General features: G+C 60.1%; 2 protein-coding genes across 11 annotated transcripts in view; one reads left to right on the plus strand and one right to left on the minus strand.

Moving 5' to 3' along the window:
• HDAC7 (histone deacetylase 7) overlaps positions 1-9,892 on the plus strand; it is a 74,679-nt gene extending 64,787 nt beyond the window's left edge. For 9 of the 10 annotated variants that reach the window (XM_035308925.1, XM_035308924.1, XM_035308926.1 and 6 more), the window contains exons 4-25: positions 82-196; positions 361-476; positions 639-761; positions 1,045-1,154; positions 1,499-1,615; positions 1,824-2,022; positions 2,196-2,404; positions 2,623-2,826; positions 3,307-3,532; positions 4,012-4,145; positions 4,626-4,746; positions 4,851-4,900; positions 6,245-6,352; positions 6,477-6,532; positions 6,753-6,840; positions 7,092-7,211; positions 7,346-7,443; positions 7,553-7,671; positions 7,858-7,991; positions 8,187-8,271; positions 8,463-8,601; positions 8,931-9,892. In XM_035308925.1, coding sequence (XP_035164816.1) covers positions 82-196; positions 361-476; positions 639-761; positions 1,045-1,154; positions 1,499-1,615; positions 1,824-2,022; positions 2,196-2,404; positions 2,623-2,826; positions 3,307-3,532; positions 4,012-4,145; positions 4,626-4,746; positions 4,851-4,900; positions 6,245-6,352; positions 6,477-6,532; positions 6,753-6,840; positions 7,092-7,211; positions 7,346-7,443; positions 7,553-7,671; positions 7,858-7,991; positions 8,187-8,271; positions 8,463-8,601; positions 8,931-8,976 — 2,717 coding nt within the window. In that variant the 3' untranslated portion in view covers positions 8,977-9,892. The remainder of the gene's footprint in view (positions 1-81; positions 197-360; positions 477-638; positions 762-1,044; positions 1,155-1,498; positions 1,616-1,823; positions 2,023-2,195; positions 2,405-2,622; positions 2,827-3,306; positions 3,533-4,011; positions 4,146-4,625; positions 4,747-4,850; positions 4,901-6,244; positions 6,353-6,476; positions 6,533-6,752; positions 6,841-7,091; positions 7,212-7,345; positions 7,444-7,552; positions 7,672-7,857; positions 7,992-8,186; positions 8,272-8,462; positions 8,602-8,930) is intronic. The other variant, XM_035308921.1, reaches the window with a different exon arrangement.
• An 8,300-nt stretch (positions 9,893-18,192) lies between these two features.
• Positions 18,193-19,654, minus strand: LOC118155616 (twist-related protein 2-like). Its single transcript, XM_035308997.1, has one exon. It carries the CDS (start codon positions 19,078-19,080, stop codon positions 18,595-18,597), a length of 486 nt encoding a protein of 161 aa, XP_035164888.1. The 5' UTR covers positions 19,081-19,654; the 3' UTR covers positions 18,193-18,594.
• Positions 19,655-22,993: the final 3,339 nt, after the last annotated feature.

Raw genomic sequence — 22,993 nt, forward strand, 5'->3', positions numbered from 1 at the left:
CCAGGGCCATGCTCTAAGGGTCCTGCGGGATGCTCTGTGTCGGCTCTCAGCCCACGGTGGTCACTGCCTGTCTCTCCGCAGGTGCCGTGGCCAGCACAGTGGTGAAGCAGAAACTGGCTGAGGTCATCCTGAAGAAGCAGCAGGCAGCGGCTTTGGAAAGGACCAGCAACCCCAACCCTTCAGCCATGCCGTACAGGTAAAAGAAGAGCATCCTCTACGATGCTGGTTGACCCACCCGGAGCAGGACAGCTGCTCAGGACCCTGAATACATTTTTGGTGGTGGGTTTGGATAAGTCGAGGCATTGCTAGTCATCGCCGTGAGGAGGGAAAATCCTCTAACAAGGCTGCTTCTCCCTGCAGGTCTTTGGAGCCTCTGGATCCCGAGGGCCCTTCCCCTCCTGTACTCAGCACCTTCCTGCCCCCGGTCCCTAGCACTTCTCTTGACCCCCCGGAGCATTTTCCGCTGCGGAAGACAGGTGAGGCTGGGGGCCAGCGCCATCTCCCCCTGCTGCAACGCCGCTGAGCCCGCTTGCAGGGGACGGCAGGAGCCAAGAAGTGGGGTGGCCTGGCCCCACCAAGCTGTTCCAGCTTTCCCCTGCCCGTGGTGGGACCGGGACTCACCGCCTTGTCCTCGGCAGCATCCGAGCCCAACCTGAAGGTGCGTTGCAAGCCCAGGAAGTGCCTGGACCGACGCAAGAACCCCCTGACGCGGAAGGAGAGCGCGCCCCCCTCGTTGAAGAGGAGGCCGCCCGAGGCGATCGGTGAGGATTTCGTCTGCGTGAGGATAGTTTGGCTGTTTGGGGAGCTTGGGACTGGGCTGGAGCTGCCCAGGATCCTGTGCGATGCCTGCTTTGGGTTTCAGAGGGAGAATTTCACATCGCAGGGGCTCAGCACGTTGTCGGTGCCCTCCTGGCCACCGGGATTTTTGGTTCCAGGGCGGCGCTGGGGGGTTGTTGGAGGGAGGGAGAGCTTTACGGGGCTGGGGCCGTGCAGTTCTCCTCTGTGTGCAGCTGCCCATTTTCCCCACTTCTCTTCCTGGCACAGATTCCTCCCCGAGCAGCAGCAGCACCCCTGTGTCCGGCTGCAGCTCTCCCAATGACAGCCTCCCCGCCGAGCACGGAGCCCTCCCCGCCGCCTCCGGCATGGCCCACGAGGTGAGCTCCTCAGCTTCCTGAGCCCAGATTTCACTGCCCAGCTCTCCCCTTGCCATCCGAGGCTCAGGATCAGCTAGCAACCCCCCCCTTGGCACTCTAATCCCTCACCAAGCTGCCCTTAGCCCGGCTGCCCCGGCACGGTGGGACCCTCTGCCCGACCCAGTGACACGCCGCCCTCCTCTGCGGCATGCACCAGTGCTTTCCTAGTGCATGCGCTGCCCCCAGTGCCCCCAGTCCTGGCTGTTCCCCCAGGATCTGAGACTTGGCCACCCCCTTTCTGCTGCCCCGTGCTGTGAGCCCTGCCCTTGCCAGAGTAGGAGACTGACGGATTGTGTTTGGTGCAGGCGCCCCTGGCCCAGCGCCTGATGCTGCAGGAGAGCTCCCTGGCCCAGTTTGCCTTGCAGAGCGCAGCCTCCCTTCCGGCCATCACGCTGGGATTGCCGGCCACCACTAGCGCCAGGGTAGGTCGCCAGTTTGTAGGAACCCCCAAAGCCTTGGGCAGAGGGTCCCCACAGGGCAGGGGAAGCCCTTTTTTTTAGGGGGCATGGGGTTCCTGGGCGAGTGCCGGCTGTACGCTGGCTCTGAGTAGTCGCAGAGGCTGCCCGTGGGTACGGGGAGGATGCGCCGTGTCCTGGTGGCTTGCTAACCCACCCTTCCTCCTCTCCGCAGGGAGATGCGGATCGCCGCCCCCTCTCCGGCCTGGCCCACCGGGTGCCCGTGCTGAACGGGCCCGTCCTCGCAGGCACGCACTCGCCCATGTTCATACCAGCTGGCTTGGAGCAGCACGAGGCCGGGAGCTCCTTGTCCCCTCGGCTGCAGCCCGTCATCATCCTCGAGCCCTCGGTCACCCACGCTCCGCTTGTGGCTGGTAAGTGTCAACCTTGGGGCGGGCATTGGGGCTGGCAGCACGGTGTGGAGCCTTGCTCTGGGTACAAGTTTCTGGTTTCCTGTTATTCTTCCATGAGCTGGAGCCGAGGAGATAGAAGGTGTTGATTTTACGAGGGCAAAGCCGCCCCTAACCTCTCCCTCCTCTCCCTGCAGTGCCAGGGCTGGGAACGGTCCCCTTCTCCTTCGCCCCCTCGCTCATCTCCGCAGAGCGCCTGTCGCTCCCGGGCCACCACAAGCCCCTGGGCAGGACCCGCTCGGAGCCCCTGCCCCAGAACCCCAAGGCCATCCAGCAGCAGCTGGTGTACCAGCAACATCACACCCAGTTCCTGGAGAGGCTCAAGCAGCAGACGCACCTGGGCAAGGTAAGGCCCGGAGCTCCAGCCTGTGCTGGGCAGCAGGGTGCTGGCAGGGTGCAGGATGGCAGCAAGGATTGCCCTGCCCAGGCTCAGGAGCTGAGGGTATCTGCCCAGCTTCGTGGGCTCCCACATCCATCGTGCTCCTGCCTTGCCATCCCCCGTGACCTCCTCAGCCTGTCCCTTGCCACCTCTCCTTGCCGACTTGTGCCTCCCCCCGGCTGCAGCGCATGGCCAAAACCAGCGAGAAGCCCCGGCTGCGGCAGATCCCCTCCTCGGAGGACATGGAAGCAGAAGGGACGGAGACGGGGGCTGAGGGCGGCGACCAGGCGAGGGCACGCGTGGAGCCTGCGCGGCCGGGGAGCAGCGGGAAGGAGCCCGAGAGGACGCAGAAGCTGCTGCAGCCTCAGGAGGAGCTCGTCCTCCAACAGGTAGGCGAGGGCTGGCTGGGATGGGGGAGCCCTGGGCAGGGGTGTGCGGGCTGCCAGGTGAGAAGAAGCGGGATTCCCAGCCTCGTCTCTCTCTTCCCCAGTCATGGTTTATGTGCTTCGAGCATTAATCCTGTGTTCCGGGTGGCTGGGCTGTGGGCAGCTGTTGGTTTTGCAGTTGTTGGGTTATTTTTCATAGCTCTCGCTGGGCATCATCCCCAAATCGCTGCCCGTTGTCCCCAGACTGCTGGGCACCATCTGCAAAGTGCTGCACCTTGCAGCAGGGCCGCCCAGCACTGCGGGGCCGAGCCAGCAGAGAGCAGCAGACGCTGCTTTACGCATCCCAGCTCCTGCAAAGCAGCTCCGAGCCCCCCAGCACAGAGGGGGCTGTCGCATCCAGAGCCTCCAGAGACCGAGGCTCCTTCCCGGGAGAGCATCCCCACCCCGGGTGACGCCGTGCTCGCTGTCACCTCTCTCCACCAGGCGTATCTCTGGGACCCCTACCAGCGCATGCAGCACCAGCTCCTCAAGCGGCAGCCTCTGGCCGACCCCCCCATGGTTCCGACCGTCCTTGCGGGGCACAGGCCCCTCTCCAGGGCTCAGTCATCTCCTGCCACCGCGACCGTCTCCCTCCCCGCCCAGGACACGGCCTCCAAGACGCTCTCCCTGCCCGTGCAGGAGCAGCCGACCAAGCCTCACTTCACGACAGGTAGGACACGGCCCCTCGGGGATGGGCGCGGGGTGCAGGCTGTCCCAGCCAGAGCAGCAGCAGGGGCTGGGGACAGGAGGTGGGGGGGATGCTCAGGGGCACCTGTGGGTCAATCCCAATCGTTCCTGGACCCTGAAATTCCTGGGAGCACCCTGGCTGGCTGCAGAAAGAGCAGAGCAAGCCGTCCCTTCTCCTTATCTGAGGTACCTTTTCCAAGCAGGACTTGGCATCCTGGTCTGTTGTGAGGGATCAGCTCAGCTCTCTTAAGCATCCAAGGCAGGATGCGCTTCAGATACCTTGGGGCAGAGGCTCCCACGGTTTGAGGAACGTGCTACAGTCAAACTAAATAGTTAAGGGTGGTTGGGGTCCCAACCAGCAGCCCTAGCCCCCGAAAAGGAGCAGAATCTGGGTTGGCAGCATCGAAGCTCGGCTGTCCGGTCCAGCCTCAGGCCAGCAGCTCTCCTTGGGCGTTATTGCAGGGCTGGTTTACGACTCGGTGATGCTCAAGCACCAGTGCTCCTGCGGAGACAACAGCAACCACCCGGAGCACGCGGGCAGGATTCAGAGCATCTGGTCCCGGCTGCAGGAGCGGGGGCTGCGCAGCCAGTGCGAGGTGAGCGGCGGGGGAGAGGATGCCGGTATGAGCTAACGGCGCGGGAGGGTGCCCTTCTCCCACCTCCGTCCCTATCGTTCCTAGAGCTTCTCAGCTTGTTTTCCACCACTAGCCAGGCAGCAAAGCTCATGGGAGGGGGCTTGGACTCGGCCGGTGCCGGCAGTGCCAAATCGGAGCGCCTCGGTCTGACCGTCCCCCGTGCCAGATGGCGGCTTGCTGTGTTGGAAGAGGGGTGTAATCCCTGCTGAAACAGGGCTGAGGGGTTTTGCCAGCTTGGGGGGGGGCACCAGTGTCAGCTCTGGCCTGTTAGAAACCTTGTCCTGGTCTAGCTGAGCCGACTGAGGCTCTACAACCGTAGGAAAATAGTGCTGGCATTCCCTACCCCGTCCTCTCCTGGCCACCCGTGGGGCTGGCGCGCCTGGGTGGGGGAACCTGCGTCTCCTGTCCCGGAGCACCTCGGTCACAGCCCGTCTGCCGCAGTGTCTGCGGGGACGCAAGGCCACCCTGGAGGAGCTGCAGTGCGTCCACACCGAGCGCCACGTCTTCCTCTACGGCACCAATCCCCTCAACCGCCTGAAACTGGACAACGGGAAGCTGGCAGGTGAGCCCCCACCCGCACCCGTCGGTGCCCCCGTGCCGTGCACCCTGGCCCGTGCCAGTCCCCAGCTTTGTGGCTGTCAAGTCCTCATTGTCCCCTCCCCGCAGGGATCCTGTCGCAGCGGATGTTCGTCATGCTGCCCTGCGGAGGGGTGGGGGTAAGTCCTTGTTCCCTGTTCGGGGCATTTTTGGATGGGGTCGTTTATTTCTTCTGGCCCCACCAAGGGCCTCTCGTGGGCTCGAGTGGGGAAGGAGATCCCAAAGCCGTTGGGCTGTGCTCAGTCCCCATCCCTGCGCGTCCATGGGGTGTCTGAGGGAGCTCAGAGCCTGGAGATGACCAAGGGTTGAGGCTGTCTCTGTCCAGAGCCTCCCAGCAGGGAGATCGAGCTCAGCCCAGGCAGCAGCAGCCTAAATGTGGAGCCGTGGGTTGGCACAGGAAGGTGTCCTCTCCTCGTGTCACCAGCTTGCTCCCCTTGCATGGGAGCAAGACACTGTAGCAGGGCTCCCCCCTGTCCTCGGGACGGTCCTGAGTATCCCTCCCTTGAAGCAGGCCTTCTGAAGCCCCTTCCTCCAGGGCACCCAGCCACCAAAAGCCCCTCGTGCCCTTTCCGAAGAGCCGGGGGCTTTAGGAGGGAGCGAGCTGGTGGGACAGGGGGGGAAACCGTGCCCGGGGTCCCAGCGGGACAGCCAGGGCAAGCTGTGGCTTCCACCCAGGGTGCGTGCAATGGGACAGCAGCTCGCCACTTCTCTCCAGACACTTCTGTGGCCTCTCCTCTCGCAGCTTGCTGCCCTGGTTTCTCTCCATTCACTGCGGTCTCCTTTCTTCCTCTCCCCCTGTCTCTGTCCTCCTCTTTCTCTCTCCCTCTCTCTCTCTTTCAGGAAGGGTCTCACTCCATGCCTTCCTGCTGCCTCTTCTGGTTCTTCTCCTCCCCTTGCCCCTGCTGCTGGGCACCAGCTCTTCTCAGCCCCGTTTGCATCCACTTTCCCTGCTCTGCCTCCCCCCCCTGCCCTCCTCCTGTCCTGCCTGAAGGCGGGGGGGGGCTGGAGCTGCCCCCTCTGCGGGCAGAGGGGAGCCCTTGAGTCACACACATGGAGTTGATCAGAAGAGACTCAAGTTTTCCGGCTCTGGCTCGGCCCTTGACGTGATCCTGATCAAACCAAGATGTTTGGTTAAACAATAAAATAAGATAAAGAAGGTAACGAGCGTTTTCTCAGTCACTCCTTCCAGCCCCCGGGTGCAGGGGTGAGATGCTCTGTGCGGAGCTTGGATGGGACTTGGGGCCGGCGGAGGAGCTGCCACCCCCGGCCAGTGGCACCAGGGAGCCACCGTGGAGCCGGGGAACTTGTCCCGTGGTGTGCGAGGTGGCCTCGGCTCTGCGATGCCCGGGACTTCAGCCCCTGGCCCGAGCAGGGTGGCTGGCAGAGAGCGTGGGTTCCCCGGCCAAGGCATCGTCCGTGAGTGCCCTGTCCCCGTCCCCATCCGACTGTTCCCTTGCTTGCAGGTGGACAGCGATACCATCTGGAACGAGCTGCACTCCTCCAACGCAGCCCGCTGGGCCGCGGGCAGCGTCACCGAGCTGGCCTTCAAGGTGGCCACCAGGGAGCTGAAGGTAGGTGGCCTCACACACTGGGCTGGGGGGGGGGTCTCTCCGGCCACCTCGTGCCCCTGCTGGAGGACCGTGTGGCCGGGGCGGGGTGCTGGTGGTGATCTCCTTGTGTTTGTTTCGTCCCCAGAACGGTTTCGCTGTGGTGAGGCCGCCTGGACATCACGCGGATCCATCCACTGCCATGTGAGGGTCCCTTCCCAAGGCGCTGGGGGGTTTGGGCGGCCCCCAAATCCCGGTCCCTTCAGGGCTTGGACAGCCTTGGTGGGAAACCACCGGTTGCTCCAGATGAATTGCCCCGGGACCCTGCTGTACCCAGGGAGAGGGGAGGGACAGCCCCCCCTTTGGTGCTGGGAGGGAAGGGTGCTTGGCGGTCCCAAGGTGTCGACCAGCTCCCTCTTCGCAGGGGGTTCTGCTTCTTCAACTCGGTGGCCATCGCCGCCAGGCAGCTGCAGCAGAAAGGGAAACTCAGCAAGATCCTCATTGTGGACTGGGTGAGTCGCTCCCGGCCCCCACTGCGTCCCCGTTCCTCCCCACCATGTCCCATTCTGGTTCGGAGCTGGACCTGGGAGCAGAGAAACTTCCTCCTTGGGGTCTGGCTGCAGGAACGTGGCTGGAAACCTCTCCCGGGGCCCAGATCTGGGGACAGGGAGCAGGGATCCACGCGCTTTTAGCTCCGCTCAGCCACTGGGCCACCCTCGAGGCTATCTAACAGAGCACTCTCCCAACTTCTGTCTCCCCCTAGGATGTTCACCATGGCAATGGGACCCAGCAGGTCTTCTACAGGGACCCCGACGTTCTCTACATCTCTTTGCACCGTCACGATGATGGAAACTTCTTCCCCGGCAGCGGGGCCGCCGACGAGGTGAGAAGCACGGGCAGGGGCCGTGCAGCTCTGCGTGGGGGCAGCCTCTTGGTTTAGGGCTGGCATCTCCTGGGTGCCCCAGCACCCCTGCAGGCCACATCCTGCCCCTCACCGCCATCCTTGCTCGCTCACAGGTTGGTGCTGGCCCCGGGGAGGGATTTAACGTCAACGTAGCCTGGACTGGAGGGCTCGACCCCCCCATGGGTGACCCTGAGTATCTGGCAGCTTTCAGGTAACTGCTCCTTGGGGTCCTCAGCGCTTCCCTTGGCTTCGGGCTGAGCCGGCGCTTGACGTCTCATGTTTTTTGTCTGTTTTGTTTTTTTATTTTTTCAACCTGACAGGACGGTGGTGATGCCGATTGCACATGAGTTCTCCCCCGATGTGGTGCTGGTGTCGGCCGGCTTCGACGCGGCTGACGGCCACCCGCCACCCCTGGGCGGCTACAAAGTCTCCGCTAAATGTAAGGAGGTGGAAGCAGCTCCGTGAGCTCCGAGCGGGCTCTTCCTGCGGGGCTCCGAGGCTGGCAGCTCTCCAGGGAGCGGGGGATGAGCCCCGGGTTGTAGGGGCCCAGCAGGGAGGGCCATGATCCCGGTATTTTGGGCAGGAAGGGGGCTGACGGCCGCCCCTTTTTGGACTTCCTCCGCAGGCTTTGGCTACATGACGAAGCAGCTGATGAGCCTGGCTGGGGGAGCCATCGTCCTCGCGCTGGAAGGCGGCCACGACCTCACGGCCATCTGCGATGCGTCCGAGGCCTGCGTGTCAGCCTTGCTGGGCAACGAGGTGAGAGCCGGGGCTGGACGGGGGCCGATTGCGCTCCCCATCCTGTGGACAGGACCCCATGGGTGCACCGGGAGCCACGGGAGCGGGGTGGGATCCCTACAGCCTGAGCTGGGTGCAGGTTGTGGCTGCGCGGCTGCAACCCAAGCCCTGGGCGCTGCTCCTTCCCCCTGACCCCCTCGTCTCGTCCCTTGGCAGCTGGACCCTCTCCCAGAAGAGAGCATGCGGCAGAAACCCAACGCCAACGCCGTGCGCTCCTTGGAAGCGGTGATCCAGGTCCAGAGTGAGTGTCCGGAGCGAGGATGAGTGAGCAGGGATGGCCCAAGCGTCGGCTTTTCCTCCCAGGAAGGGCCCTGGGGGAGCCCTCCATCCTCCTCCTCATCACAGGAGGGTGATGCCCCATGCGTGCACTCGCAAGGGAAGCCCAGAGACCCCCCCTGCCAGCCCGTTCCCTGACGTTTGCTTCTCCCGCAGGTAAATATTGGGTGGCCGTGCAGCGCTTTGCCTCCAAGCTGGGCTGCTCCTTCCTGGAGGCGCAGCACCACGAGGCAGAAGAGGTGGAGACCGTCACAGCCTTGGCCTCCCTCTCGGTGGCCGTGATGGTGGAGAAGAGGTGATGCTCTTCGTTGGTCCGGGGACGTGCGGGTGCCCCTCGTGTGTCACCAGGCTCTGAGCCTTGGCGTCCTGGGGGTGGAGGCAGAGTGTTGGTGTCCCACAGCACAGCGAGCTGCTGGGAGCTCAGGGCAGAGCCGGCTTTGAATGCGTCCCAGGGGGTGGGAGATGGAAATTATGACTGTTTTCCCACACCAGGAGCTCAGGTCCTGTAACCCTCGCATCCCCGGCAGCAGGACCCGATGCTGGGCATGCCAGGCACCCCCTCAATCATAGAGAGCATTGTGCAGGTCTCCTCCTCATCTCACGTGCCACATTTCTCCGTTTCAGGCCCCAGGACGAGCCGATGGAGGAAGAGGAGCCCATGAACCAGTGATGAGCGGTCATGTTCTCTGCTCCCCTGCTTCCAGGACGTGGCTGGACTCTCCTGAGCCCAGCGCTCGCTCTTCGCTCCTGGCTTCCTGTTTGCCACGTCATTCTCACTCCCCGAGCCACGGTCCTGAACCGGCCTGGACCTTTGGCTGCCGCCTCTGCAGGGCTCCCAGAAAGGATGCTCCCACAGCCCCCTGGGAGACGTCTTCCCGCTCGGGACACGTGGAAAACCACAACCTCCCTCTGCACGGCACCGCCTTGCACACCAAGACCGTGCCTGCAATCAGTCCCCAACCTTCAGGACCTGAAACCCCTCCTGGGGACACACGAGAGGCCTCCGCCCCTGCCCTTCTCCTGGGCTATTCCTCGCCTCTGGGGAAAGGGGTGGGTGTTGGGATGGATGCTGTGGTCATGCTGCGGCTGCTTGGAGCCGCCGTCGGGACTGCACCCAGAGCTCCTTCCAGCCAGCCATCCCCTGGAGAAACAGCCCCATGTCTTGCTGGAGAGGGACAGGCTCCCCGTGTCTTCTCTGAAAGGATTCCCAACCTTCTCCAAGTACTCCCCTTCCTCTCTGGTAGAGCACGAGGCAGGAGCGAGCGTGACAGTGACAGGGGCTGCGACCTCGCTCTGCACGAGAAGGGCTTGGAAAGCGACGGATGCTGCGCCTCTTGCCTTGCGCCTGGGGCAGAGCAGGGGCTGGAGGGGCTGCAGTGCCCAGGCTCGCACCCGTGGGACATCCTAACCACTAACCAGAGCGCGACCCCTCTGGTGCTGGGGCTCTGATTTGCACTATATACAGAGGAGATGTGCTAATGTGAACCTTCCCTACTCTTCTTTCCATGGGAATTTCGGGAACAAACACCTCGTCCTGGGGACGTTACCAAGGTGCCTTGAGCCCTTTCCAGCAACCCGCCGCCCTGTGGCACTGCAGACCCCGGCTGTCTTCCAGCCGCTCCCCCAGAGTGGGGGGCACCCGGTGCCCACCCTCTCCGTGGCTGCACCCCCAGCTCCCCCTGCACCCCCCGGGGCTCCTCCGTCTGAGATCGAGTCCTGGTCCCCCGCTGCTTGGTGCTCGGCTCCCCAGGGCTGCCTAAAGCCCCAGTGCCTGTCCCCTTCCAGGTTATCTTGGGGTGACAGAGGTGGGGTCATGCCCTCCACCCCCAAAAATGATGAGTTCTCCTTCCCATCTCGTTCTGCAACAGGGCTTGGTGGCTCCTCACCCCGCGAGCCTCGTCCACCCCTGGGGCCCAGGGGTTGCTCTGCAAGGACGGGTCCCTGCTTGGGCTCGGGGTGTCACAGCGTGGGGGGCTTTGGGGATGGATGGGGTGCTGAGCTCAGGGGGTGGCCAGGCTCCATCTGCAGGCACAGGGAGGAGATTTTGTAAAAAAAAACAAAACAAAACAAAAACTAAAAACTTGGAAAAATAAACATTTCTGTGTCTCAAACTGCCCAGAGCTGGCGTCCAGCAGTGCCAGCCAGTGGCACAGAGGGTGGGAGGGGGTTTGAGCTCCTGGGTGACGTGGGGAGAAGCCATCGTGGCACTGCCTGTACCCCCCCCCCCCCCCCCCGTGCTGCTGCAGCCCCTGACAGCCCCCCCCTTGCTGCTGGGGCTCTGCCCACACCGTGGGCACCCTCCATGGCAGACCCGTGCCGTGCACCTCCCCTCACCGGGGTTGAAAAGCGCCCCCAAACCTCTCTCCAGAGCCTGGCGTGGTGGGTGCTGCCCCCTCCATCCCATCGGTCTCCCCCCCGGGGTGGGCTGTGGGGCGGTGGGGAGGACCCGCAGCTCCTCCAGCCTTGGGACGTGTCACCCTGTCCCTGAGCTGGGGGTGGTGCTGCCGCCCCAAACCGACCCCGGGGCAGCTGCCGCAGACCCTCACTGCCCCCCTGTCCCCTTGGCTGAGTCGAGCACCCCGGGGACCCACTGCAGCCCCTCCGCTTGCGTCCATCCCCTTTCCGGCTCTGTCCCAGCCACGTCCCCCTTTCCTCCCCGTGGGTCCTGGTTGGATTCATGCCACGTGGGGTGAAACAGGCCATGGTTGAAGCCAACAGCGGATTTTGCCCGGGTTTTTCCCCAGCCTCGGCACTGGGGACACCTTTGTGCCCCAGGCTCCCCCAGGAGAAAGCCGTGGGGGAGCTCAGCCGTGCGCACCAGCACTGCCCGAAGCAGAGCGACGTGCCCCCAAAAGGCAGCTGCTTTGCTCCCTTCTAAACTTCTTCCGCCACCCGTTTAAGATTTTCAGCTTCCCTTTGGTTTCTTGCCCCGAAACCAAAGGGGCAAAAGCAAGAAAAAAGCTCATGGATTCCAAAACTCGACCTTCCCAGGTGCCAGCACCCAGCCGGGAGCTCCTGGCCTGGGATCCGTGATCTGTACCCCCCAAGTCCTTCCTCCCGGGCACCCCGCTTGCTGGGGTCACCCCAAAGTGAAGCCGAAATCCTCTGCATTTGCTGCCTTGCAGCTGATGTGCCCCAGACCGAACAAATGACCCGAGGTAAGTCCGCAGTTAAGCCTCTTGGGGAACATCGCAGCGACCACAGAGGAGATGCAGCGAGGCCGGCTGCTTCTCCTAAAGCTGGTCCTAGGGACACCGGGCTTGCAGGCGGGGCTGGAGTCAGAAACCCCCAAATTAGCACTTTTTTTTTTCATAGCAAACTCACGCTTTCTTGGCACGGGTCCCTCTCCCCGTGGGCTAGCACCGCCTCACCCTGTAAGCATCCCTCGCAGGGGAGCACGGAGGAGGCGATGGGGCAGCTCCTCGGCAACGCTACCTTTCAATATTTTTATTAAAAGATATCAAACCCCCTTTTTATAAAAAATAAAAATAAAAATAAATCAGGGTTGGAAGCCTGAGCCTCCGCTGCACAAAGAGGTATTTGCCTTTATTTTTAAAGCACGTTTTATTTTATTTTTTTGAAAGCAAGTTTCTATTTCTAAAGGTGGTCTCGTTTTTTTTTTTTACTTGCAAAATACTTCCTCTGAAGTGGTTAATAAAACCATCCACAACCGTATTTTTAATGGAATTTTTATTTTTTTAAGAGCATTCAGATCTTTTCAAAGGCTGCGGTCAGCTCCCCAGAGCAGGGAATTCGCTCACGTTGTACATAAAGATTGAGGATTATATAGAAGAAAAAAAAAAAAAAGGGTAATTTGAGCCTTGCTGTCGCCTGCCGTTGGGTTCTCTGGTGTGTAATAAAGAGTGATCACTAATTGAAACTCTTTGTGCCATGGAGTCATTTAAGACACACATCCCCCACGCGGATTAATTTGGGTTCCACGCCTGTTGCAGCCTCACGGGGTGGTTGGTTGGTTTTTTTCCCCCGCTTTGCAATAACGAATGAAAGTGCTGGATTCTCTCTTTTTTTTGCTAAATGTGAACAAAACCATCTGAGCACCAACGCGTGCAGGGGTGCGCACCCGCCTGCGCCCCCCTCGTGCTCACAACAGCAGCATTTCCTTAGGGAACCCAAAGTTTTAAGCCTGGAAAACTGCCCCGGGACCTCAGCGTCCAGAAATGCCGGCTGCTCTCCGTCGCTTAAGCGAAGCCGCTGCTTGATCCTGCAGCTCCGTGCATCCAGGTGAGCAGGGGGACTGGAAATAAAGGAAGCCAAGGGGCAGCTCGAGCCCTTTCAGTGTCCCTAAAGCATTGTCCTCCCCCGGTTTTGGGGTGCGCGGGGACCGTGTGCAGGCTGGCACGAGGAAAACTCATCCGTCTCCTTCTTACCTCCTGTTACAAAGAAATCTCTCTTTAGAGAGTTTTATGCACAGCAGCCAGCCGGGCTGGTTCTGAGACAAATCCACCCAGCACCCGCTTTGGGCGCCAGCCCCAGGCACGGGGTGGGAAGGGGCTGGTGCCCGCCCTGCTGGGTGACTGCTGTCACCATCGGGAGCGGGCGCTGCGTGCCCGGCAGGCACCGCGAGTGCTGGTGGAGCCGTCGGGCTCCTGCATCCTGGGGATGCGGAGAAACGCGGGGCACAGGCAGCCCAAAATCGCAGCCAGGTGATGCGAAAGCTGGCGGCGGCGGGGGGTGGCTCTGGTTGCTGGCTCCTGTGCAGGGATTTCGTGTTCCTGGACTTTCCCGGAGCCACAAGGGCTTGCGTGGGACACGTTGGGAAACGCGCCTGATGCCGTGGCTTGGCACGCCAGGAGCAAAGACCTGAGCTTCGCTACAGATGGCAGCTTTTTCCCCAAATGCGCATCTCTGGGGGTACAGCGAGGCTGGAGAAGGGACGCAGGCGGACAGCTCGGCTCTCCACCCCTCCGTAGGGACGGCGGCAGCAGCCCCATGACGCAGCGTCCCCTCTCCAACCCGGAGAGCGACGCGCTGTCCCCAGGGTGGGTGACGCCGGAGGGGACATCGCAGAGCCACCGGGCGCCTGTGGCCGACGCCAGCCGGGAGCCAGGAGCAGGGCAAAGCTCCTGCGAGTGCAATCGTCCTGCGATGAGAAACGGCTCCAGCGGGCCTTGAGGGAGCAGGCAGAGGCGAGGCGAGCTCATTCCTCCCCTGCTTTGCTTCCCACTTTTCTCCTTGCACAATCGCCGAGACCTGTAAGTCTCCAGAGAGGAGCTTGGAGAAGAATAAATCAACCCCCCCACACCGTTATTATCTCCAGCGCTGGCTGAGATAATGCTGCCAGCTGCTGGGGAGCTGGGAAAGGGACAGATCCTGCGTGATGCTGGGCACCGGGGCTGCCCTTAGGGCTTGCAGAGGGGAAAGAGCAGCCCCCATCCAGGTGGCATGCAGGGAAAAACGCCCCCAAAGCATGAGGGGACCCATTGCTGTGAGTTGGAGGGTTATCGCTGAAAAAATAGATAGCCAAGAGCCTCGCGAGGTGACCAGGGCTTGCAGTGGGGTCCTCCAGGGGGTGCCCTCGCTTCCCACCCACCTCCCTAGCTCTCTGGGGGCTTTATTCCAACGCAGATCCCTGGGGACCGTGGTCCGAAAGGTCTGCGATGGGCGCTGGGGTGGTGCCGGGCACAAGGGGTGACCAAAAATCCTGGCATCCGACGTGCACAGGACGGGGCCGCAGCTCTCCGCGGGCACATCTCCAGCAACCTCGGCGAGCCGTGCCCTGCCCGCTGGTCCACGAGCATAAAAAAAGTGGCATAAAAGGAAACGAAATGCAAAGCCCTTCTTGGCAACGCATCCCCTTCGTCCCCCTCAGATCCCAGGTGCATCGCCGTGACATTCGGGATGAAATACGGGCCCGTTTCAAAGGCATTCCTCGGGGCTAAGTGAACCCAGCTGAGAGCTGGCGAGCGGGGATCGTAAACCGGCAGGCACCTTACCGCTGCGGCGGGCTGCCTCGGGAATTTTATCTCTTTTTTAAAAAATTTTGACTGATCCTGACTAGTGTTGAGGACCTGCCTTCTTGCTGTAGGGAGGGAGGCTGGGCGTTGAGTTCCTCCGTCTGTAATAGAAAGGTGGCAGCTAAACCTGGCTGAGAAAGGTCCTGCTCTGGGGTTATTGCAGGCTCTGCCCCATCGGGACAGACGTGGCCAAGGTGAGACTGTGGCAAAGAATTTGGAGCTGTCGATGGCTTTTGTGTGAGCTCAGCCCTGCGGTTTGGGGGGATGTGACGCATCCTCCTCCTCCCCAGAGCACCAAAGCCAAAACCTTCAAGGCACCAAACGCCTCTTTTTCTGTCTGCCCATTCCTTTATGGTAAATGCTGCGTTGGCTCTGTTCTGGTGGGGAAAACAGCAGCCTTTGGAGGAAAATGAACTCTGAACCCACTGCATGATCCCTGCCAGAGCAAGGAGCAAATTCCAGCTCCGGAGCCGTCAGTGGGGCTGGCAGCGAAACGCTTCTGCCAGCTGGGGAGCCGCGTCTGGAGCAAACCTGGCACAGCCCGGAGAGCAGCCCCAGGGCCCCCTGGCACAGCTCCTTGCTCAGCTGGCGAGAGGCAGCTCCACTGCACACATCTTGTCCCATCCCTTGGCTTCGCTTTTGTGCTCGGTTACGACGTGGCAGCCGCTCAGGCAACGGCTGCAAGAGGAAACAGCCACGGCACAGGCTGCTGCAGCAGCATCTGCACCACTGCAGCCTCCAGCAGCTCCCTGCCATGGGTTTGGGTGCAGAATTGCTTGTTTTGGGGCTCCACACGAGGCGGAGGCTGTTCCACCTGGTGCAGCCGCCTTGCCTCGTCTCATAGCATGGATGTGGGCTGACCCGTGCCAGCAGGACTTTGGGGCAGGGAGCAGCCCATCCACGTTTAATTTTCTCTCCCAGTCGCAGCCAGAGCACCCCGGGGCAATGCTTGTTCTGCAGCGAAGTCGCCCCCCAGCCCGACCCCGTGGTGCCGCTGCACTTGTCTTGGTGGGAAGCGTCCCTGCCTGGTCGGGCAGCCGGGGCCCCCTTTCCCCACCAAAAGCATCCTCCCGGAGCACGTGGCTGGGATTACGGCCGGTACCTAACCCAGCACTTGGCCCCGAGGGGGAATAAAATCACCCCAGGCACAGATTTCCCAGGATTTGGGCAACTCATCGCCCCTTCTGGGAGCGCAAAACAAAAGTGAAAGTGAGGTGGTTCGGGCACGGCGCCGGGCTGGTGCTACCCCGGCCCCCGTGGTACCTTCCTGGAACAGATGCTGCTTTAAATGCACTTTCTGAACGGAGCTGAATGTAGAAGGGAGTGCTCCCCAAGCGCCTTTGATACCCTGATGCTTTAATACCGTGCAAGGAGATGTATTTATAAATAAAAGAAAATGAAACATCCACCCAACAAAGCAGACTCCAAGCAAGAGCAACAGTCCCCAAAGGGAAGATTTATCCAAGGTCTTTCAGGACAGACAATTAAGTGAGGGCAATGCGAGAAAGACAATAAATCCAGGGAGACAAATGAAGGGCAAAGAATATCACCCCTTACAACTCCGCCAGTCTTTCCCCCCCAGCAGTTTCTGCTTCTGGCCTCATTTTCTCCTCCAGCAGGAAAAGAAACCATTTTAATGTGCTCAAGACTGTGCTGAAAGCCGTGAGCTTGGGGGACTTCAAACACGGTATTTTTTTTTCTTGCCTGAGGGCTCCAGCCCTCCTTCCCCGGATGATGTCTCCTGGTTAACAAGGGCATATCCCCATCCAGCTCCTCCAGCGGCCTTTGATATTTAATAGGCTGAGTTCCAGTGGAGACCAGTACGCCGGCGCTCGCAGCAGCCATTCGCTGCTTTACGTTCTAAAATTACAGTCCCATTGCAAGCGCTGGGTTAATTCACTTACGGGAGAGGGACGCAGCCTTTCCAGCCCCGGCGTCGCTTCCACCCCGTGGCGGTTCCCTCTTTTTGTTCTTTGCTTAGCAAATCCTCCTCCCAGGTCCTTCCCGGCCCAACTGGGAGCTGCTAATTGGCGCCCCAATACCGCTGCAGGTTGGCACAGAGCAGGTTATTATCTATTCAGCCGAAGGATGCTTTGCCTCCAGGCAAGCTCCGGAGCCTCTAGGGATGAATATTAACCAGCAGTGATAACACGCTGCGAGCACCACGCTTGCAGGGCACGAGGGATTTTACAGGGAGGTTTTTCATTGAGAAGGGAGGTCTTTAGGAGCTCTAAATGTCTTTAATTCCTCCGTTTATCATGGGAACAAAAGTCCTGCCAAGCACTCTGCTTAAATAAAGGGGGTCTGCAAGCAAATGAGCTGCCCGTCAGCCCACCCGGGCACCGGCAGCACCCGGTGGGAACCAGTCCCGGGTCTGGGGGGAGGCAGGGAGGGGACCCTTACTCGAAAGCCCTGGATGGCCCCAAGGTAAAACCGCCTTCAGCTGGGCAGTGGCAAAGCGCACGGCTCTTCAGCACGGGCTTCGTCAGCGTGGCGTGGAAACTTGCAGGCTACCCACGGCCAAAGCCACGCTCCGGTTGTGTTTCCATCCGGCGTCAGCTCCGGCACCCAGCGGTGATGTCCACGGAGCTTCGGCTTTTGGGACCAGGCACAGAAACCCCACGAGGGGCTGAACACAGCTGCAAAACACCCAGGGCTGCAGAGGTGTGACGGTGAGGGGGGCACGGGCTTGCTCTGCTTTCATCCTGGTTGTCCCCAGCGAGCTCTTTGCAAGGTTTCCAGGAAGACAAGAGCTTCAGTGTGGCTCATCCTGAAATGAAATCCCGCTGGGAGCCGGTCTCCATCTTCAGCTGCTGCTTGCTCCTATGTCCGTGGAGCTGGCCTGAAATTCAGGGCCATTAAGTGGCAAAGCCCGGGGTCAGCGGTGCTCACCGAGGGACACCGCACACAGCAGAGGGTCCCCGACCACCTGGGCACCACTGGGACCACTCCCCAGGCTCGTGATATGATTTATTTTCTCTCAGCACAGCCAGCTCCTTCCTTTTCCCTCTCCTTCTGCTCTTTCCAAACGTGAGGCTGGGATGGAGAGGCGAATTTTGAACCCCTTTTCCAGCCCTCCCCGCCTTTACGGCCGGATTGCAGCCACAGCTTTGGGCATGGCTCTGCTGATTCCCCGGCACTGAGACCAACCAGGAGCAGAAATGGCACCCAAGGAGGGTGTGCCGGACTCAGCCAAGTGCTGGCAGAAAATAAGAAGAAAAGGGATTTTTCCAGTGGGTAGCCCTTAGTGGTGGGTGCCAGAAAATGAAGAGTTCCTGCTCCTCTTGCGGTCGCCTTTCCCGGAGCACCAGGAGGGCTCTGACCTCGGGGCTGGCACCAAGCAAGGATTAACTCGTTGGTGCCCGAGGAAAGCCTGATCCTGCCTGGGGGACAGCGGGGATCTGGGATCCAGCGGGATGAGCTCAGTGGATCCTGGGACAAGCTGGGATCCTGCCACAAGCTGGCCAAAGGGGCCACTGGTGAGGCTGGGAGGGGACGCGATGCCTGCGGCAAGACGAGCACCCAGCGCCGCTACAGGGCTGTGAAACCCTCAGCCCCCAAACGCTGCTGTAGGATCCTTCCCCTCGCCTTTCAGCAGCGTGGGCAGGGGCTGGGAGGGTGCTCGGGGGCGGCTGGGTGGCGCTGGGTGCATCCTGCCGGCGGACAAACCTCGCCGCCCCGGCGTCCTCACCGAACAGATTCAATTCCCTGCATCGTGTGCGGTGTGGGAAACCTACAGAGCCAAAGAGATGGCGGAGCCCATCTTATCTGCATTGCTTTAGGAAAGGGAGAGGAGCAAGCCTGGCCCCAGGGCCATCGAAAAAAAGTTTTGGGGACAGCTCCTGAGGTTCTCTGAGGGCGAGGCCAGGCTCTCGTTCGGAGGCCCGCTGCAGGGCTGGCTCTGGTCTCCTGCAGTTTTGACACCTCGACATCTCCAGCGGGCTCAGGAGGGTGCAGCCTGATTTACGCACCCCCCCAGCTTCCCCGCGGGAGGATAAATCAGCTCGTGAAGCCCTTGTTTGAAACCTTTCACTTGCCTGCCCCAGCCCAGACCCCGCTAAATGAGATCAGGGCTCCGCTGCTCGGCCCCCCGCGACTTCCCACCGGGGTTTGGGAACCGCTCCCTCCTCCGAACACCGGCCTTGACAGCGCCTGGGGTTTGTTAAAAAGCAAATCGCTTGCACGTGGAGCACGAGGAGGGGGCGGCCGCCGCGCGCGGCCCCCGGAGGAGCGAGCTGGGAGATGCGCGGAGGATGCAGGAGCGAGGGGCGTGCGCGCAGTGCCCTTGGCGGAGCTGCGATACGTACCCCGGCTCAGTGGGACGCGGACATGGACCAAGCCCCTTCCATCCTCCAGACGGAGAAGGCGTAGCTGAGCCTCTCGTGGGCCAGGTAGTTGCAGCTGGTGATCTTGTGGTCCAGCTCATCGCTCTGCAGCACCTGGTACAAGAAGTCTATGTAGCGCGCGGCCAACTTGAGGGTCTGGATCTTGCTCAGCTTGTCGGAGGGCAGCGTGGGGATGATCTTCCGCAGCTCCGCGAAGGCGTCGTTGAGCGACTGGGTCCGCTGGCGCTCCCGCACGTTGGCGATCACCCGCTGGGTGTGCACGTCCTCGAAGGACTGCGGGACGGGGCTGCGCTTGCTCCGCTTGCCCTGCAGCGAGGGGGCTCCGCCGTCCTCCGCCGGCTTGCCCGCCTGGCCTCGCTTGCGGAGGCATTTCTTGTGCAGCCGCTCGCCTTCCTCCTCGCTGGTGACCAGGCTGCCTTCGGGGGAGTCCAGGCACATGCTTTCCTCCTTCATCGTCTCGGCAGCGACCACCTGCGCCCCGGGGACCTCTTCCACCGGGCAGCCGAAGGGCTCGAGGAGCTCACGGGGCGCGGAGGCCGCGGCGCATCTGCAGAGACGGCGCCCACGCGAGAGGGGCAGCCTGGAGCATCCACCCTTCGGCCCCTCCGGACTTCTCAAGCCTCGCCGAGCCCTCCAAGGAGCTCAGTTGGTTTTTCCTTTGGGCGACGGAGAGGAGGGCGTTCGGATAACTTTGGGGAAAGGCTCTTGCTGATAGGGCGAGGAGGACCGGGGGCGGACCAGGCGCAGACCAATGCAGCAGTGCAAGGTAACGCAAACATCAGTGGAGCTTATGGGTTCCAGATTTCCTCCCTCCCTCCTCCACCGACACCCCCAAGCCCTCCGGCACAGATGCTCCTGCCTGCTGCCCGGATGTCAAGGGACATTGCCTATGCTAATGTTGAGCACCAGCCATGGAGTTCAAGGAAGGCTGATTTATTTTTAAGTCTTTTTTTTTTTTTTTTTTTTTTTTTTTTGAAAGCCCAGTTGACCCTGCAAAAGCCAGCCAGAAATATTCATTTGTCCAGCATGGAATAGAAAACTTTAATCCATGAGAGGTTCAAGTGGAAGTGTGGAGCGACGGATGTCTCCATGAGCAACGCGGGGCATGCTTTCAATCCCAAGGAAGAAGCAACACTGGCAGGCATCCATGCTGCTCTTAAGAAATGACACAACCCAAAATGAATTTGAGTTTGCATCCATTTGTCCATCCATCCACTCATGCAACCATTTTTCTTCCTCTGTCTCCAGTTCTGGCCGTCTCACATAGCCCTTCTTGTACCGAAGTGAACCCATACTCCTCCACCACCACCTTCCTCTGAAACAAATGCTATTACGGGAGAGGAGAGCGTGGTGGCAAGCATTCAGCTGCTGAGCAAACGCCTTGAGGAGCCTCCCAGCAGCATCTCACCGCTGCAGAGCCGGGGTCCTGCACTCCCCGGGGACGCCTGACCTGGGAGCTGAGCTCCACGGGGCCGCTTTCTGTGCACAGCCACGGAGCAAGGAGAAGACATGGAAATGTTAAAGCCTCGTGGTTCGAGCACTCGGCCAGGAAGATGACTTGGCTTCTGCAGTCACTGGGATGGGGCCACCACAGAGAGCGAGAGGACAGCAAGATCTATAGGGTCAGTGAGGCGACAGCGGGGTGAAAGGTGGGAATTTGTGACTTGCCGAGTTCAGCCTCGTGTTTCTGCAGCGGCTGGGTCATAAATCCCTTTCAGAAGGCACCAGGCTCCCTCTTAGAGATGCTTTGCCCACTGCTGTTTGGCAGCTACTGCAGACAGGAGGGTGCTGTGGGCCCAGAACCCGGTCCTGGCTGGATCCACAGCCGGTCCAGCCCCTGATTTCCACAGGAAATCAAGTTCTGCTAGCAGTGCTGCGTCCTTTCACCTCTCCTGAGATGATAGCCTCAAATAAATTGTGTTCTTCTCCCCGCAGAAATGCCACGAGGCCTGCATCCTCTTCTAGCCAGGGGCTGGGGTCCCGATTCATACCAAGGCATGCGATACACCGCACAGCACGCGGTGACCCCATCCAAGCTGTCTTTGCTCTCTGGACATTGCTCCTTGCTCTTGGTCACCAGGAGCTCCTCCAGAGGAACACCGAGGTCCTGGCACAACGCTCCCTGGGGTTCACCCCCAGCATCTCCCAGCCCTCGCTAAAATCTCGCTCTGTTGCTGTGTCTTACAATGGAACACATGGGGGGGTACTACAGGAACAATCCTGCTTAAAACAGTGTCAATAATTAATCAAAGTAATGAAAATAGTGGCAATAAAATAGGAATTGTTGAGCTGGCATACGTCTGCACAGATACTTTTAAACCAGCTGTTGCCTTATATGCATGTGCATGCAATATATTTAGTTTACATGTATATGTATAAATATGAAAATGAGAACTATAAACTGTGTGTTTTTTATATATATATATACACATTTTCTGCAGCAAGTCAGAAAGCCTCGGTGCCTGTCCCTGCTTGCTCTCTTGCCTGCTGGTGCACCCAGCAAGGTGCTCGGGGTGCATGCACCTGGGCTTTCAGAGCAGCTCTGCTTTTGCTTTCGGCTTATGACCTCGCTCCTCTTTGGGATGGAGCTGAACAAGAGCAAGGGACTTGTCCAGATTTGCTCAGGGAAGCTAATCCCATTTGCAGAAGACAACCCAAAGTATTCCAGAAAAAAGATGATCCATAGACCAGACGAGCATCCATAGTGCGGCTGGCCATGCAGACATGTCCGTGTCCACCACCCCTCACAGCAAACCCCTTCTGAACCCCTTGGCGTCCTATTGATGCCCACCCAGATTCTGCTTTTTTCACTCTGGGTGAGCCCTAGGGATGTTTTTCTCTGTTTTGAGGATTTCTCTGCTTGCACATTCTTCCATAGGTTCCTCTTGAAGAACAGGGTCCGGGTGGAACAGGAGCCTCGAAGAGACACCTCGGCCCCAAAGAGATGAGAAGGCGAGTTTGGTTTTGCGAGGGCTCGGGCTCAGCCCCTTCCTTTAGGGCTGGCGAGGAGCTGATGAAGGTACCTGATGGGATGGAGCCCAGGGGCTTCGCTCTCCACTCCGGATCCGTGCCGGAGCTCTGCCAGCAGGGCCACCGCTCAAAGCCCTGCTCACACGCGAGCGTTGTCAAGACAGCGACTAATATCAGCTGTTCCTAATGCGGGAAGACAATAGATCACAGGGGCCTGGGAAAGCGAGAGAAAACAAAGGGCGAGAAAAAAATACCCCAGGGAGGGCAGAATTTAGGCAGGATCCCGGGTCCTCTGATCCCGCGCTTGAAGAAACTGGCTGAGCTCTGGAGAAGCTGGAGGGCGGCCAATTAACACCAGCTGGGGCATGGGCTTGTGCCTGGCTTTTATTTTTTTATTAATGTTTTTATTGTTTTCCTTTTTAAAAATAAGTTTAATTCAATTTCGCTGGCGAACGATCTTGGGCAAAGGAAGTGCAGCTCGGTATTGTTGCTGATATCCTTGAGCAAAAGGATAAATACAATGAGCTTTGATCCGCGGGAAGGATCAGCTGCGCACCCCGAACTGCTCGAGAGGGCTTTTTTACCCACATTTGGATGTTTTGTGGCTAGAGTATTTTTTCCTTAAACATTTCAATTTGTTCTTTCAGTGAGTGTTTTTGGAAGAATATTAATATAAACTTCTCATGAAAAGGTCACGAGTCACCAAACTGGTTTCAATAACTTTGCTTTTCCAGCTAGCTGGGGGTTTTATAGCACTCATTTTGACAGATCAGTAAAAATTTCAGACCTTAAAAATGTGGAGAGAGAGAGAAAGAAAAAAAAAAAATCACAGATCTCTTGGTTCAGTGAGAAGCCACCAGATGGAAGAAGGTTTGGATTCCCACCATGTCCCAGCTGCTCTGCCTCTGCTCGTCTCCCTCTGGGGCCCCCTCACTGCTCACCTCCACCTTTCTCGAGCGGCTTTTTGGGGTGAGAAGGAAAGGTCCTGGGGTGCCCGCAGCAGAGCCGAGCCCAGGCGTGCTGCTGAGCGCTGTGGGAGGAAGGGAGATGTTAGAAAGGAAAGCAGTGATGCTGGTGAGCAGGCACTTGTGCATGGGGTGAGGGCGCCGGGGCTGGGGGACATGGGCAGCCTCAGTGGGGCTGCAGGAGCTTCGTTATGGGGTCGAGGCTTGAGCTGGGCCTTCTTTAGAAAGGGGCTGAGGTGTCCCCTCAAACTGGTGTCCTTCAGTGGGGTTGAGAGCACGGCTCGGCCAGCCCAAGCCTGTTTTTGTGTCTGCTGCTGCCCGCGGATGCTCCTTGCCAGCCGTCAGTCCCGGAGGAGCCCCAGCCTCCTGCTTGGCACAACAAGCCCGGCTCGCTGCAGCTCTTCACCCTCACCAGCTCCCCAAAACCCCCG

Source organism: Oxyura jamaicensis, chromosome 33 (genome assembly GCF_011077185.1).
Source record: "Oxyura jamaicensis isolate SHBP4307 breed ruddy duck chromosome 33, BPBGC_Ojam_1.0, whole genome shotgun sequence".
Classification (NCBI taxonomy): domain Eukaryota; kingdom Metazoa; phylum Chordata; class Aves; order Anseriformes; family Anatidae; genus Oxyura; species Oxyura jamaicensis.

What these genes read in the sequence shown, in the direction of transcription:
- LOC118155616 (XM_035308997.1), bottom strand. Translation starts at nt 19,080, where the DNA reads ATGAAGGAGGAAAGCATGTGCCTGGACTCCCCCGAAGGCAGCCTGGTC.